This window comes from Pyricularia grisea (assembly GCF_004355905.1).
Source record: "Pyricularia grisea strain NI907 chromosome Unknown Pyricularia_grisea_NI907_Scaffold_11, whole genome shotgun sequence".
Classification (NCBI taxonomy): Eukaryota; Fungi; Ascomycota; class Sordariomycetes; order Magnaporthales; family Pyriculariaceae; genus Pyricularia; species Pyricularia grisea.
This window is the reverse complement of record NW_022156723.1, coordinates 432647-446371: the sequence shown is the minus strand read 5'-3', so window position 1 is coordinate 446371 and position 13725 is coordinate 432647. Positions and strand designations below refer to the sequence as shown.

Sequence of the window (13725 nt, the reverse complement as noted above, 5' to 3'; positions counted from 1 at the left end):
GAGACTTCCCCAGGCTATTACTCAGTCAGCTTCCCGAGAACGCGATCGATGATGACGATGCAAATGAAACATACCCTCCCACATCTCGAATCCTTCCAGTAAGGTCGAGGCCAGGATCCAGTGGTCCCAATTCTCGACAGACGTCGAAGTCGCAGTCTGTGGAATACCATGTGGGTAAACCGCTGCTAAGGGTTGTTGGTTTTGAATATTCGCCGAAGCGATCCTTGTCGGACCGAGAGCTCCGCTCCTCTCTGCGTTTTGAGGCTATGACACGATCCCCCACCATAGTTACGGATGAAATGCCCAAGCTGCTTTTTGAGCTGGGTCCAGAATGGGGTGAGCAGCCTCGCAAGGCACCTCCATCACCCGCAAAGTCCGACATGCGAAGGGCTACAGAAGGTCAGTTCGGCCAATTTGGGGAGATTTTTACTCCCTTCCGCTGTGAAAGTCGAGCGCGCGGTTCGGTTTCGTCTGGCAATGTCGACGAGCTCTACCTGGCATGCGAGCGGGCGGCACTGAGGTTCGACACACCTGCGTCTTTTTTGCATTTATTTGGTTGCTCTTTTCTTTTCTTTCGTTCTTTCCTAAAGATTCATTTCAAAGGAGGAGCCCAACCAATTATGGTTTAGGACTGGTTTTAAACTAACACGTAATGGTTTGCCGACAGGTTTTCGGCTAAAAGAGATGGGGCCTCTCCCTGCAGATCTATACCGTCGTCCTCTTCGCGAAGGTTGGCCTTGGCCACAGGCACCAACCCTTTCGAGAGGCTTCGCGAGTCGCTGCCCAGACCCAAGACCGCGACGGGGTCCCGGGGCTGCATCGACGAGCAGAGACCAAAGAGAGCAGCAACTCCAATCGACTGGAGACCTTCCACCGCTGCAGACAGCCCCCACTCATCCAAATTCAAAGAAGGCGGCTTCCGCGGCCGACTTGCCCATGGAGCCATTAAAATCGGATCGTTCTACCGTCGGTTATTTCCCAGCCGACGCCAGGAGCAGCACTAATCACAGCAGTGGCTCCTTAATCCGTTCTGCTGAGCGGAGTCCCATCAGCCCACTGGAGCCCATACCCGAGGTTCAATCGGTTATGCGCTCGCAGTTCAAAGAGCTCAAGTGGGCAGATGAGCAGAAGAAGTCAGACCAGGATCAGATAACGGACAAGCAGGCCCAGAAGGAGCCAAGCGAACAAGCATCTAAGAAGGATCGAAAGTCGTCAAGGTCTAGGTCTGATCCCAGAACTGCTGCGGCAGGCAGACGACCCTTAAGACCATTCACGATTGACAGAAGCGGAAGGCGACCATCCGGAGGTCTCGTTGGGCGATCCACTGCCCAGGTTCATGCTGCCCAAACCATAGGGGCTATTTTTGCACCCTTGCCATCCGTTAACACGATCCTTAGGCCCGTCTCGTCGGCCACGACAGCCAAATCGCCCCTGTCTGCATCACCCGAAGCGCCTCCAACGGCGACAAGCATTGCTTCGCCCATTTTTGAAAACATGAACCCGCTCCCGGCGTTCAGGCGGGCCATATCGGACCTGATTCCGGAAAGGCCGGCATACCCTTACGATCCACTACTCGACAACTACGCCCCTAAGCAGCCCTTCCACATCCAATGGCGCCGCGGCAGCGTCGATGGCCAACAATCGCCTGTAACAACCCACATGGCCTCGCCACCCATAAGGTCTTAAAGGAGTTCAGCTTCCACTCTGCCCTTGTCGTTGGATCCCAACATCATGACCACGCCTTCTGGTGCTTCTCATCCGGGACGACCGTTTGTCACCGAGTCAATTGCGCGGTTTGGCCAGCAGCGATGATTTCTTCGTTTAATTTGGTGCTTAATAGTTAGGGGTCAACAGTTGCGCGGATCTCTAAAAGATTCCGAGGAGTGTATCAAGTAATGCAAAAAGCCCGGCGCTCCCGTCCTAGTCAGCTAAAGGTCGGGCCCGGAATGGCTGTAAGGCCCACCCCCGCTTTTCGTATTCTTTTGACCAGGCAGCCGCTAAAGGCAGGCCTCTCCAATCCTCGAGTTTTGCAGAAATTGTGATCATAAAATATCCTAGCGTAGCAAAGCTGCTCTTTAATGGGACATGGAAAAATCCAGAGATTTTAAGGACTAGGTAGACACATTAATTAGAACATACTTGGAGATGCAAAAGGAAACCAAGAACAAAAGACCTAATGGGTTACGAAAATCAGCTCTTGTATTTAAATCGGATTGAAAACAACGTTTTTTGATATTCGATTTTTGTAATTGCCAGTTAGTTTGGGGGTGGGAGGGGTGGGGTACGCAACGTTAATGGATTCGAAATGGGCGGTTTGTCGTTTAAGGGCGGTTCATAATTTGACATCGGGCCGAACAACCTTCTACCGCAGTGCCATGGAAAATAAAAGAGAAGCGAGGAAGGCGCCGCAGTAATGGATGGTGAAGATGAGGAAGCATCCAGCACCGACGGATGTGCGGATGTGAACAGAGGGCAATTGCTTCATTTTAATGTCTTCGCAAGCTGCGGTGGATAACCTTATAACGGCTACCTCTATTACTAGTTCCGCAGAATGTGGCGTGACGGATGTTGTGGCGAAGCCCTAAAGTCTACCCGTTTTCTATAAATATGAGCAAGGCGACAACTGCAGTAAAAGAGCCCGCTCGCATGTCAGGGCCTGCAAACATATTTCGACTCAATTTCCTATTCTGGTCGTGCCTGAAAATTCCCGTACCACGGGAATATTTATCTGTGAGGAAAGAAATATGCTCCAGAGTTACTATTGGCTTAGCGCACCACTAATTAAAGCCTGTGCTCAGCGGCATATTGAGTTGGCAGGTTCAAATCTAATACGATGCCAAATAAGTAAAGACGGTGTTGATAGAATCGTATAATCGCTGCGATCGGTAAAAATAATATAACAAATTAACCGTATTCTATCCAACCCCTATCTACGTGATCGCAAAATCTGTTCAAAATTCGTCTCCGTGTTCCTGACGTCACGTGCTTACACACGTGACTTACTGACTCGCATGTCTGCTCATGAACGGACACAGGCTATCTTTATATTAACCGCAGACATGCCCCCCTCCTGAACCCGTAGATAGTTAGCAAAGGGAATAACAAAACAAATAACTGCATTCAGAAGATTGTCTTGTATCATTGATCGGACTCTATCTTTTCTTTTACCATGTATCGTTCTTTGTTTGGGGCTATGTTTATGGCTTCACTCTCCGCTGGGAATACCCACCCCTGGAATTGCTTAAGCCCAATCAGCCGCGACATCTTAGGCCAGATGCGTCGTTGGGGGTTGCCTTTACTTGCCATGATTCACCAACGCGGCTGTGCAAAGGTTGGGTTTCTTTGAAAATTACTGCGGTGGGCTAAAATTTGTCATAGCTTTTTACCAAAGAAATTCGCTGCATGTTAGGCCAGGTTTGATTAACATCATGTTCTTTCGCCTCTTCAAATTCTGCCTAAAGGTAATAAGCGGCGATACCCCTGAGAGGCTGCATGCCCTCCTTTGGTCAACCTATACCTCATTAATGAAGCAGCTGGGGCGAAGAGTGTTGCAGGGTGCGAATCGGCACAAATGTATCCTTGTTGATTGCCGGAATGCTACCACATGTTATCCGTGGAGGTAAAGGCCAATAAGAACGAGCCCGTCACAAAACGCACCCCTCAAAAATCCAGCATTAAACCTCACCCCCGAATTTCCGTCCTACTTTTGAACCTCCCTGCTCGAGGTTGAGGGTCAGTAGCTTCAATCAACCATATGCCCCGAAAACGGTAAACAGCTGGAAATGGGGAGATTACGGCGGTGACCCGTATCTTAGCTTGTAAACGAGATTGTCAAAAGATTGCCTGCCCAGCTTAAGCGAAAAGCCTGTCTTGGCTGCATGTGGTCGCCTGCCGGTCACAAGAATATTACCTATCCTGTAAACCTGACTAACCTCCCAAAATGCTACCGGGGATATTCCTACCGACCGATTTACTCTCATGTAACGACATCCATTCCGTATTATCACCCACCAGCCGAAGCGAGAATGGTTCTCCGATATGTGAGGGGAAGGGCTTCAGCACTAAAATTACTATCGGCTTGTGCCGAGGGATACATCCGCGCCGACGGTAACGTTTCGGCCCGTAATAAGTAGACGGCCATGTCATGTGTGTTGGCCTTACCATCTTTTCTTCGGTTGGCAAGGGGTCGAAATGCTATCCTTGTTGCATTTAGCCAGGTTAGTTAAGTGGGGCGGCGCCTCTTCCGAAGTATCTGGTGGAAGCTTTCTGGTGTGCATTTCATATTCAATCCACTAAAGACCTCCACCAGCTACTTTACGAATTGGAAAGCGGCGCAAAAATGTGAACCTGGACCAGCATACAGCCGCATAGTTCATTTCTGACTTACTGCAGGGGGATCTTTAGGCGTATTACGTACTCGCCGGTTCTTTAGAGCGGAAATTCGACGAACACTCATATAAAGGCATCCAGTGGTGTTACGGTGTAGCAAAGGCGCGTATACCCCTTGTTCGGTACCAATAGGAATCGATTCCTGTGTGATGCTCGATATATCTATGCCTCATCCAACCGGACCATGCATCGACCTAGAGCCTGGCCGCACCTGCAATGTGTTGGTGCTATTACTTAGCGTCCATTGGTGCTTGTAAAAATTAAGATTTTCTATTTGTGAGAGTAGGTTTAAATTTTGATCCCTGTATGTAACGAGTAGATTGTGTGGTTACATGTACAAAACCAGACCCCAAGGAAGAGCATATCGAGACAAAGCCACCCTCTACCAGTATTATTTGTATCCTCTTTCGTTTTTCCCTGCTGGTGCTGAGTCACTGTTTTTTTAAGAGTATGATATTACTGGAAACGATCGGTTTAGGTGATCAAACGATGATCCTGGTGAGGGTGGCGTGAGGCCGCATGATCGCTTGCAGATTTGCACATCCAATGTGCTTCAGAAGTATGGCAGTTAACAATTTAGCACCGAGAAGCTGCTAAATTGTGACTGTGGTGCCTTTGACAAAGTCCTGCTTCGAGATCTTCCTGGCAAGGGGTCCGCCATTGCCGCGCTTTTCCCGCTTCAATTGCAGCTTGGCTTTTGCTTAGCATTTTGGAAAGGCTGAAACTAGCTGCCTTAACTCTGGCACAAGGCAGCAACACAACCATCATAGGCTACGTGGTTAAATTGTCAACTACCCACCAGCGCCAAGGCTACCGGATGCGTGCTCGTCACCCGGTGATGCAACCCAACGCGAAATAGCCATGCGCCCAGACAGGTGTATCCAAAAGGAGGTCCATGGCACTCCTTTGCAGATTGGTCATCTCTGAAAACGAGCCACGCTGGCGATGCCAAATGCAACCACTACACCTGTCAATTACACTGATACAGCTCTGAGCGCCCAAGCCATTCCCAAATAGTGTTAAGTTCAGACTACCGTTTTCTCAAACGCCAAATTCTGCCTGTCTTTCAAGCTCAGATGGGTGTGCGATGTGAGTGGTTTTTGTCCATCTTGGGGCAGAACTGTGAATGGGAGAGCTTGTGTAGACTGAAAGGCAGTAATTAACTAGATGCCTGGGAGCTCAAATACTTTTTGTCATTTCCAATCCGCAACGCATCCATAAATTTCCCAATTCTAAAATATTATTCCAAGAGCCAGGCAACCAAAAAATGCGCTGCTATGAGTCAATGTCTCAAAAGACTGCGCCCAAACTGTTGGGAATGATGACGGAAAACAAAAATTCATTCTTGGCTCGCACTCTCCACATGCAAGAAACCAGAACCGGCAATGTAATCTCGGGGAGCCGAGGACAAACACTCGGGAACACGTCCAGGCTCTCCCTGGGATCTTTTTGAGACCAATCAGCCGCGAGAGCCAAGACCAGGTCTTTTGAAGCCGCTCAGGCCAAATTAGATCGTTGGTGGTTGCCTTTGTTTGTTATGGTTCGCCAACACAGCTGTGTAAGGATAAGCCTCAAAGTTTGTCGTTTTTCTACAGTACAGCGCGCTATCAAAGAAGTTCGTTGCATATCTGCCCAGGCTTGGATTGATCGACAAGCGGCGATACCCCTGAGATGCTGCATGACCTTTGTAGGGTACAGATCGACACAAATGTATCCCAATTGAGCACCTGAACGCTACCCAAGTCGCCCATTTAGAAGGCACCATGGAGGGAAAAGCCAATAGAAATGAGTTTGTCATAAAACGCACTGCTCAGAAAAGCTAGCATCAACTTCAATCTCGACTCTTTCTGGCGAACCATGGTAAATAAAAGCAACCACCAACGACCTAATCTGACATTTCTCCGCGGGAAAGGTGCGTTATTCGACGGGCTCATTACTATTGGCCTACATCGCATTGAGTGGCATTCCATTAGCAGGAGAATGCATCATGAGGTTTGGAGGCTGTGAGAGGCTTGCAGTGAAGAAATAGGAAGCATTGAGAGAAGCACTACAACTGAGGGCGGGACTGGACAATGATTGAAAAAATGCAAAACCGACCAAAAGTAACCGAGTTTCAACGTTTCACATTTTTCTGCGCCACATAGAACACGCCTTTCGCCACGTTGAACCTATCTTCTTTCTGAGGCTGATGTAAGTAGCACTGTGTATAGGTTCATCCACCAGTTGAGAAAATGTCGCCTTAGAGTAGTGGATGACGGAGCTATAGATCTATAAAGGTGTTTGTTGTATCTTCTACTAGACTTGAAGGACAACAAGAAGATAGAGGCAAACCAAAAAAAGATTTCCAGGGTTGGGCATAATCTGTAAAACCTGTGTAGCCCCAAAGGAACAATAATTCGGAATAGATGTTCCCCGCAGGTCGACTCAAGACGCATATGGCCCGCACATTGGCTTTTGATAATCCACTGAAGTGAGATCTTCTGTTCCTGTTAAACCATTGAGAAGAGTAGTACATGATAAGGCAACAGTCCCCCAAGCGATATATGTGAGTTATCCTTTAAGACCTCAAGGCTCGATGATCGATCATTTGCCCTCTTCATTCTCTAGATTGCCTTCACAATCGGGACACTTGCCTTCTTTGTACAATACTTTGTTCTGGAAGCTACAACAACCAAGCCCAGCTAGCTTCCACCATCAACGACGTCAAAAATGGCGAATCAGTCTCGAGAATATCTCGCGTGGTGGTAATTAACGCCTGAAAGAGTAATGATACCCATAACCACCACAGCCACCCGTACAGTCTTTGTTGTTGGTGAGCGAAATGAACTTCCACCCATTGCACCTTTTGCAGCAAGAATCCTTCAATTTTCCGGATCCTTGGCACTGCGGACAATTCTCCCCGCATTTAAAACACTTTGTGACCCAGCACTGTTCTGACGAGCCGCCAGCATCTGTGGATAAGTAATTCATTGGAAATAGCTTAGAACGGCGTTCCAAATGTCAGCGACAACGCCTCGGACTCTTTATAATAAATAAAGGGGGAGTGGACTTACGTGTATGTTTGATTTTCTTTTCCAGCTAATCGTCTTTGGTAGTAATAAATAGAGTGAAAGAGGCTGACGAGTTTCGGCCAGGCAAATAGAGTAAGTCCCTGGGAAAGAAACGGGCTAGCATATGTTGGCATGCTTTGGCTATTGACGTGATAGCAAAAGCGTCGAGGAAGTGGGGGCAGCACCCGGTAAGTTTATACTACTCAACCTCCTACATCATTTCACGCAAACATTTCCTGATTTTGTATGACAGAAGACCCATGTTCTGATTCCTGGTAGCTTTTTCAACCAGGAGGACCAAGACTGTGGATTGTGCGATGCTGTCAATATTGCCGGTGAAACCGATAATTCCAGATGCGAGGAAAAGGAGATTTGCTCGTATTTTCCCTGTCACAAATTCCTTGAGCTACTTTTGCCATCATCCTGCCCCTGTCCGGGTGGGTTGCTTGCGCGAGAAGTGGGTGACAAGCTATCTAGGGGCCTTGAATCCATCACAAATCCAAGTCGCAGTGTTGGTGGCGGCTGCTCTTTTAGGGGGCCAGAGTGCAAGAAAGGCTCCATGCTGGGGGCCCATCCAGAAACGACAATACTCGCACCAGGTTTGCCACCAAAATCAGCCTCCGTTGTAGGCCGTCGACGATTCTGTCACCGATGGTCATCAGCTTACCCTTGCAAAGCTCTTCGCGCTGCTCTGCGAATGCGTTGGAGGTTGACAAAAGGAGGTCGTGCAGTCTCTTAGGGGGCCTTGTACGCACTTGGATTGCTGACGACGTTACAGAGATCACCTTTTACATATTTGACGCATAATCCTGAGGGAATTTACTGGAATTCCTCTAGTTCCAGACCTAGAGTGCCAAGAATGAAATCGAGTAGCATCGGCACTGGGTTCATGTACCAGAAAAGTACCACGGTCAAAATTTATTAAGGGTCTCGGTGCTGAAATTTTGACTGCAATACTTGTGAATAACATGGGAGCTGCGAACCTGTAAGCGATTAGGCTTTCACCTAAACCCACAAGTCGGACGGTTTTTGACACCATCTTGCAATTTTGAGAAGACCTGACGCTGTGGCGAATCCAGGACAAACGGGAACACTTCCGGTATCTCCCTGGAATTGCTTGAACACAGTCAGCTGCGAGAGCCAAGACCGAGGTCCTGGCAACTCTCAGGCCAAACTAGGTCGTTAGTGGTTATCTTTATTTGCCATGGTTCGCCAGCACTGCTTTGCAAGGGTTCGGTTGCTTTGAAAGGTTCTTTGGTTGCATATCAGCCCAGTGCCCAAAGGCACTGCAATACCCCTGAGAGACTGCATGCCCGCCTTCTCAAACTATACATCCTTGAAAAGCAGCTAGGGAGAAAAACCATGCAAAGTGCAAATCGACGCAAAACACATCACAGTTGAGTGCCGAAATGCTACCCAAAGTCATCCTCAAGGCTGCGTAGAAGTAAAGGCCAATAGGAACGAGCCAGTCACAAAATGCACCCCTGACGGCCAGCATCAACTTCACCACCGACTCATCGTCATACCTGCTTGAACCTCCCTGCTCAAAACCAAATGGCTCAGATGCCTCGCAGACAGTGGCCTGTTAGGGGTAGGAGATTACGGCAGCGAGCCCGGGTCCTTAAAAGTATCCCTGCAACTTGTAAGTGAGGTGCCCAAGCACTGTAGTGATTGTCGTCCAAAGACCTTTTTGCGTACCGGGTGATGAATATGTATCACGGTGGTTTGGCGCTCAGGGGTGGCTGACAATGTGGATATAGAAACCGGCAAGCCCCCTTATTTCCGAGAGCGGGGCAGACCCTGCTTGCTTTGTTGTACCGTTGGATCAATTTACGGGTATAAATGCCTTGGGTCAGGGAAAGTATTAACGCTAATAAAATAGAGCAGCATTTTGGATCCTATAAAGCTGTTGGCTTTTTTTCTCCCTTCCTTGGGCATTTTCGATCCTTAACAGCCAGATCCTAAGAGATTTAGCTTCAAGTATTTTGCCAAACCGACACCAGGCCCTTTATCAGCGTGATAAACCACCTTTACACTGCTCCTAGTGCCTCTGGAGTGTCACCGAAACAAAAAGAATTACTTATTGAACTCGAACTATTTTACGAAAGTATGTCTCTGAATAAGAAACTAATCATCTACATTTATCGGAAAGCGAGTCGAATGAACATCTAACATTCTGCACGGTGACTGTCTTCAGACATCTACCAACATGACGTATACGCAGAAACGGTGTCCCAAGTGTGGAGAGGAATGCTCCAAATGTCGCGGAACTGGAACCGTTAAGAAAGAGGCACGCTGTACGGACTGCAATGGGTCTGGGTTTCAGTCTCAAACTAAGGACAAACAATGTGAGGAGGGCTGTGATGGAGCTGGATATATTTACACTCGGTAAAATTCTGAGCTGGTGACAAAGGCAAATCTTACAGTGGAAGATGTTCAAAAAAGATCCGAGAGTGCTGCCTCTAGTCAGCTTATTTGAGCCACAATCAATCTACCTTCTACTACTGATGCCTAGCTTGCACAGAAAGGACGGTTTCTGGGTAGCAGGGCCCTGATAAGGTCCCTCGAGTACCTTAAGAATGCAACAGCTTGAATACAGAAACTGACTCTGATAGTTGGCGCTAAAGCAGGATCATAATAGGCCATGATGATGGGTTTAAGGCACACAATAGGCTGTAGTTAAATCGTCTCCTCTTCAAAAGCTCTCTCAAACCAAGATCCCCTAATCTCACTTGCAGTGCCCTTAATTCCCTCCGACTCCCCCTTATCACTGGCCTCGGTTGTATACTAACAGAACATTGTAAATTACTCTTCCAGTTGGTCTTATAGATTTCTTCCACGGGTTCATCATTGTTACCAACACTCAAGAGATGCAAAGGAGAAGGGAAAAATCATGAGTCAGAATGTGACAGATGCCAGGGGATTGGGTATAGGTCGAAGACAGAAGACCAGCAATGCGATAGCCTCCGCAATGGAACCGGCGCTATTTTCTTCCTTTGCAAAGATTGTAACAAGTGAAGGGAAAGCAACCCCCGCCATACACTCAATTATACTTGTCCAGCCCCGTGTTCCGGGCTCTTTTCGTTGCAATTGCCGAAGTCCGTTAGGCCCTAATACTAGGGTGTTAGGCTCTCTACCTTCTATAATACCGGTTTCGTCTATATTCGACTTATTTCCAGGTTGAATAGCGTTAAAAATGGATTTTGGATATCGGGCCACCAAGATTTAATTATTTCCGTAGTAGCGCCATTCATGCGGGTGTTTTCTATTCGACGGGCCTTTGGGTTCCAAGGATAGAATTTCTAGTCAAACAACGGATAACCCAGTGTTTTCCAAAACGTTTTGCTTCTCCGCCAGCCTGGAGAATTTGTTCTGCAGAATAACGCAATTCTTGGTGCGTTGGTGGAAGCCCCCAAACGGCTTGGGCAAGTACCCAATACGATAAATGATTTTCCTGCTCCGTTGAATAGTAGCCCAAAAAGCCATCACAATCCTGGAACTGTCGGAATTGCAAGAGGCGGGAGCCGGTGGTACCCGAGATCATAGCCATCAGACTCTGTTTAATACCACTTTTTAAGCACTTTATCGCGCCCAGATTATCAAGTAACAACTGGTTATACATCAGGTCCGCAAAGGCCGCTGCCGCGGCATACATAGACCTGTCGGGAGTAACTTCTCGGCCTTTGAGATGAGCCGAGCTACGACCGCTCTCGCCGCTACTTGAGCTTCTGTCATTCTTGGGTTGAATATTGAAAAAAAGCTAGACCCAAAACGAAAACACTTGCCCCTTATTTTCCTTGCCAACAAATCCATGCTGATATAGTTTCACTGGTCAAACTCACTTATGACTTTGCCTGTATCTGGTCCATCATAGTGGACACATATCCAAAATAGGACCCAAAAGAATGACTCCAAATCATGCATGAAAGAATGCTGTTTGCCAAGAAGGGCACCAATGGCCATAAAAGCGCGCGTGCCGGTCTTGCCCTTTGCTCCAGAGGTGATAAAGATGCTCTAGAGACATGTGCCAGCAAAGGTTTGCGAAAGTTGATCTTGTTGGGTTTCCAGAGTCTGAGCTATAAGTTACCTGCATTCAAAACTCGAGATTTCCGCCTTTCTTAGTACATGTGTGAATTCTGCTTGACGTATGAAGAAGTTGAACGTGAGCCAAGATGTTCCCAATTCATATGCTATAGTTTGAGATACGTTAAGATGAATGATACTTTATCTATCTGGTTGAATTATGTACGAACCTTGTGTTCTGCATCTGTCAACCGAGTCTCATTTTTGTCAATGGAGTCTTGAAACACGCGACGAAATACTGCAGTCTTTCACATCTTGCGATCAGCCTTGGTTCAGGACATAAGGACAAACTCTGTTACTGTGGTTGGATCACCACACCATACTGGATGTTAATAACCAAGAAGGTTCACCTTCACCAAACTCTTCAACAAAAACAATAAAGGTGTGCTCTCTTATCCAGTATACTTTCTGTCTTGGTACTGATTCGCAGCTTGAGTGGCAGCTTGCCTTGCTCAACAGATTTGGCAAGAGAATTGAAATCAAAAAATCACCTACACCATGTTGTGAGTTTTTGTGAGCTTCAGTCAGCCCGCACCTGCAATGGCCCGGAAAGTCTTCATTCTATTAAGCCTTTCTTGTTTATCTGAATCTGTATTAGCACGATATCTTTCCTCGGTTCACAGCACCTCCTTTGATATAAATGTGCGAGCTCGCCCCTCTCCTTTGGCGAAGAACAAGCAAAACTTCAGCTATTATGCAGCAATATTTGGGCCTTTATCCATTCTGACAAATACACACAGGTAGCATTGGGTCCGCCCCCACATCAAAGATTATACAGTTGGAAGCAAATCTGTCTTTCGTTTCCGGCACAAAAATTCAATCTTTTGAATGTTGGAGCGACAATGCTGCCTAAGCCTACATGACGAGATGGTTCAAGGCTCAAATTTGGCTGCATAGTAGCTACAAACATCCATTTTGGCTTTACCACCAGCAAAAGCATCTGAAGTGATCGTGATTGTGATCCACGAAGGTGTGCATTTATGTTGCCGTACTCGGGCGTGAGAATTTTTTCTGCGTCTTCTAAATTGGGTGCAAAACGCACCAGAGATGGAATTGCCTAAATGTACAGGAGTTTTCTACTGAATCCCATGTTCCGGCGGGGATACACCCCCAAGACGTCAAAGCTACGAAGACTAAACGCCCCACTGCAAAACTTAATTTGTAAAGTAGACTTAAAGTCGCTCGGCTAGAGGGCGACCGCGTTTGCGACAAGAACACGGCTCTAATGGGCACTATATGAGGCAGATATGGAAAAGCGATGAATTTTGACGGAAGGAAGATGGTTTTGCTCCTAACTATACATTTTACACAAAATTTCAGTGTTGAAGCATCCGGAGCTCCTCAGTTATTTGCGTTAAAACGGTTGCGGCCTGTCAAAGGCCATCTTCATCAGCCCGATGTCCTCGGAAAATACCCTGCTAACATGACTTCGACCAACCGGCTTCCTCGACTTGCTGGAATATACCACATTTGGCTTCCATCTTCGTTTGTTCGGTACCACCTGGCCCAATGGAGACCGAGGTGGCTCCAGCAGTAGTGCTCTTTCGAAGTCGATCATCATAACACCGTTGACCTCTGTGTTAAAAAGCATGTTTGCTCCCCGTACATCCATGTGTGCTACTCCCAGTTGATGAATTGCGAGCAACGACTGCATCGCCTTCCCTTTGAACTGTCCCTCCCGACTACCCACAATCTCTGTCGCGTCAAGGTCACATCCGCCCCAGGACAAGAGCGTTATGTGTACTACATAGACCCGGTGGTCATAGTAATATATCCTGTTCATCGACCGAAGGTCGACGACCCCGAGGAAGACGGGCACATGTATACCTTGGATGGGATGCAGCCGTTTGTATACCGCCGCCTCGTGCTCAAGGTCTTTGACAAATGCCTGAATCGTGCCTTTGCCGACAAAGGTATAACCATATTCAATCAGCCAGATCTTGAATAATACGCCGCGTGCACCTCCCTGCCCCAAAGGCGTGATCCCATCGTCTAGTGTCCATTTCAGCTGCTTTAGGAGAAGAGAGAGGAAATGGGCGTGGTTGATTGGGTGACGAACACAGGCGCGGCTCAAGCCATGATGGCGGTTGCTGTCAGAGTTGGGCTGTCTATGTAGCGCCACGTTGGGGCATTTCACGTCGAGGAACCCGCCCTGGACGAGCCCTAACAGGCACCTTTGTGTGCAGTAGGGCCTGTCTTGCTC

General features: G+C 47.7%; 3 protein-coding genes across 3 annotated transcripts; 2 read left to right on the top strand and 1 right to left on the bottom strand.

The window, feature by feature from the left end:
• Positions 1 to 1731: 1731 nt before the first annotated feature.
• On the top strand, positions 1732 to 2042 carry PgNI_12335 (uncharacterized protein; the record flags this gene model as incomplete). Its single annotated transcript, XM_031132286.1, has 2 exons — positions 1732 to 1793; positions 1874 to 2042. 2 exons carry the CDS (start codon positions 1732 to 1734, stop codon positions 2040 to 2042), a joined length of 231 nt encoding a protein of 76 aa, XP_030976290.1.
• A 1983-nt stretch (positions 2043 to 4025) lies between these two features.
• Positions 4026 to 4133, top strand: PgNI_12334 (uncharacterized protein; the record flags this gene model as incomplete). Its single annotated transcript, XM_031132285.1, has 1 exon — positions 4026 to 4133. One exon carries the CDS (start codon positions 4026 to 4028, stop codon positions 4131 to 4133), a length of 108 nt encoding a protein of 35 aa, XP_030976181.1.
• An 8743-nt stretch (positions 4134 to 12876) lies between these two features.
• On the bottom strand, positions 12877 to 13716 carry PgNI_12333 (uncharacterized protein; the record flags this gene model as incomplete). Its single annotated transcript, XM_031132284.1, has 1 exon — positions 12877 to 13716. A coding segment is annotated over one exon (840 nt), but the record flags the coding sequence as incomplete, so codon positions are not given.
• Positions 13717 to 13725: the final 9 nt, after the last annotated feature.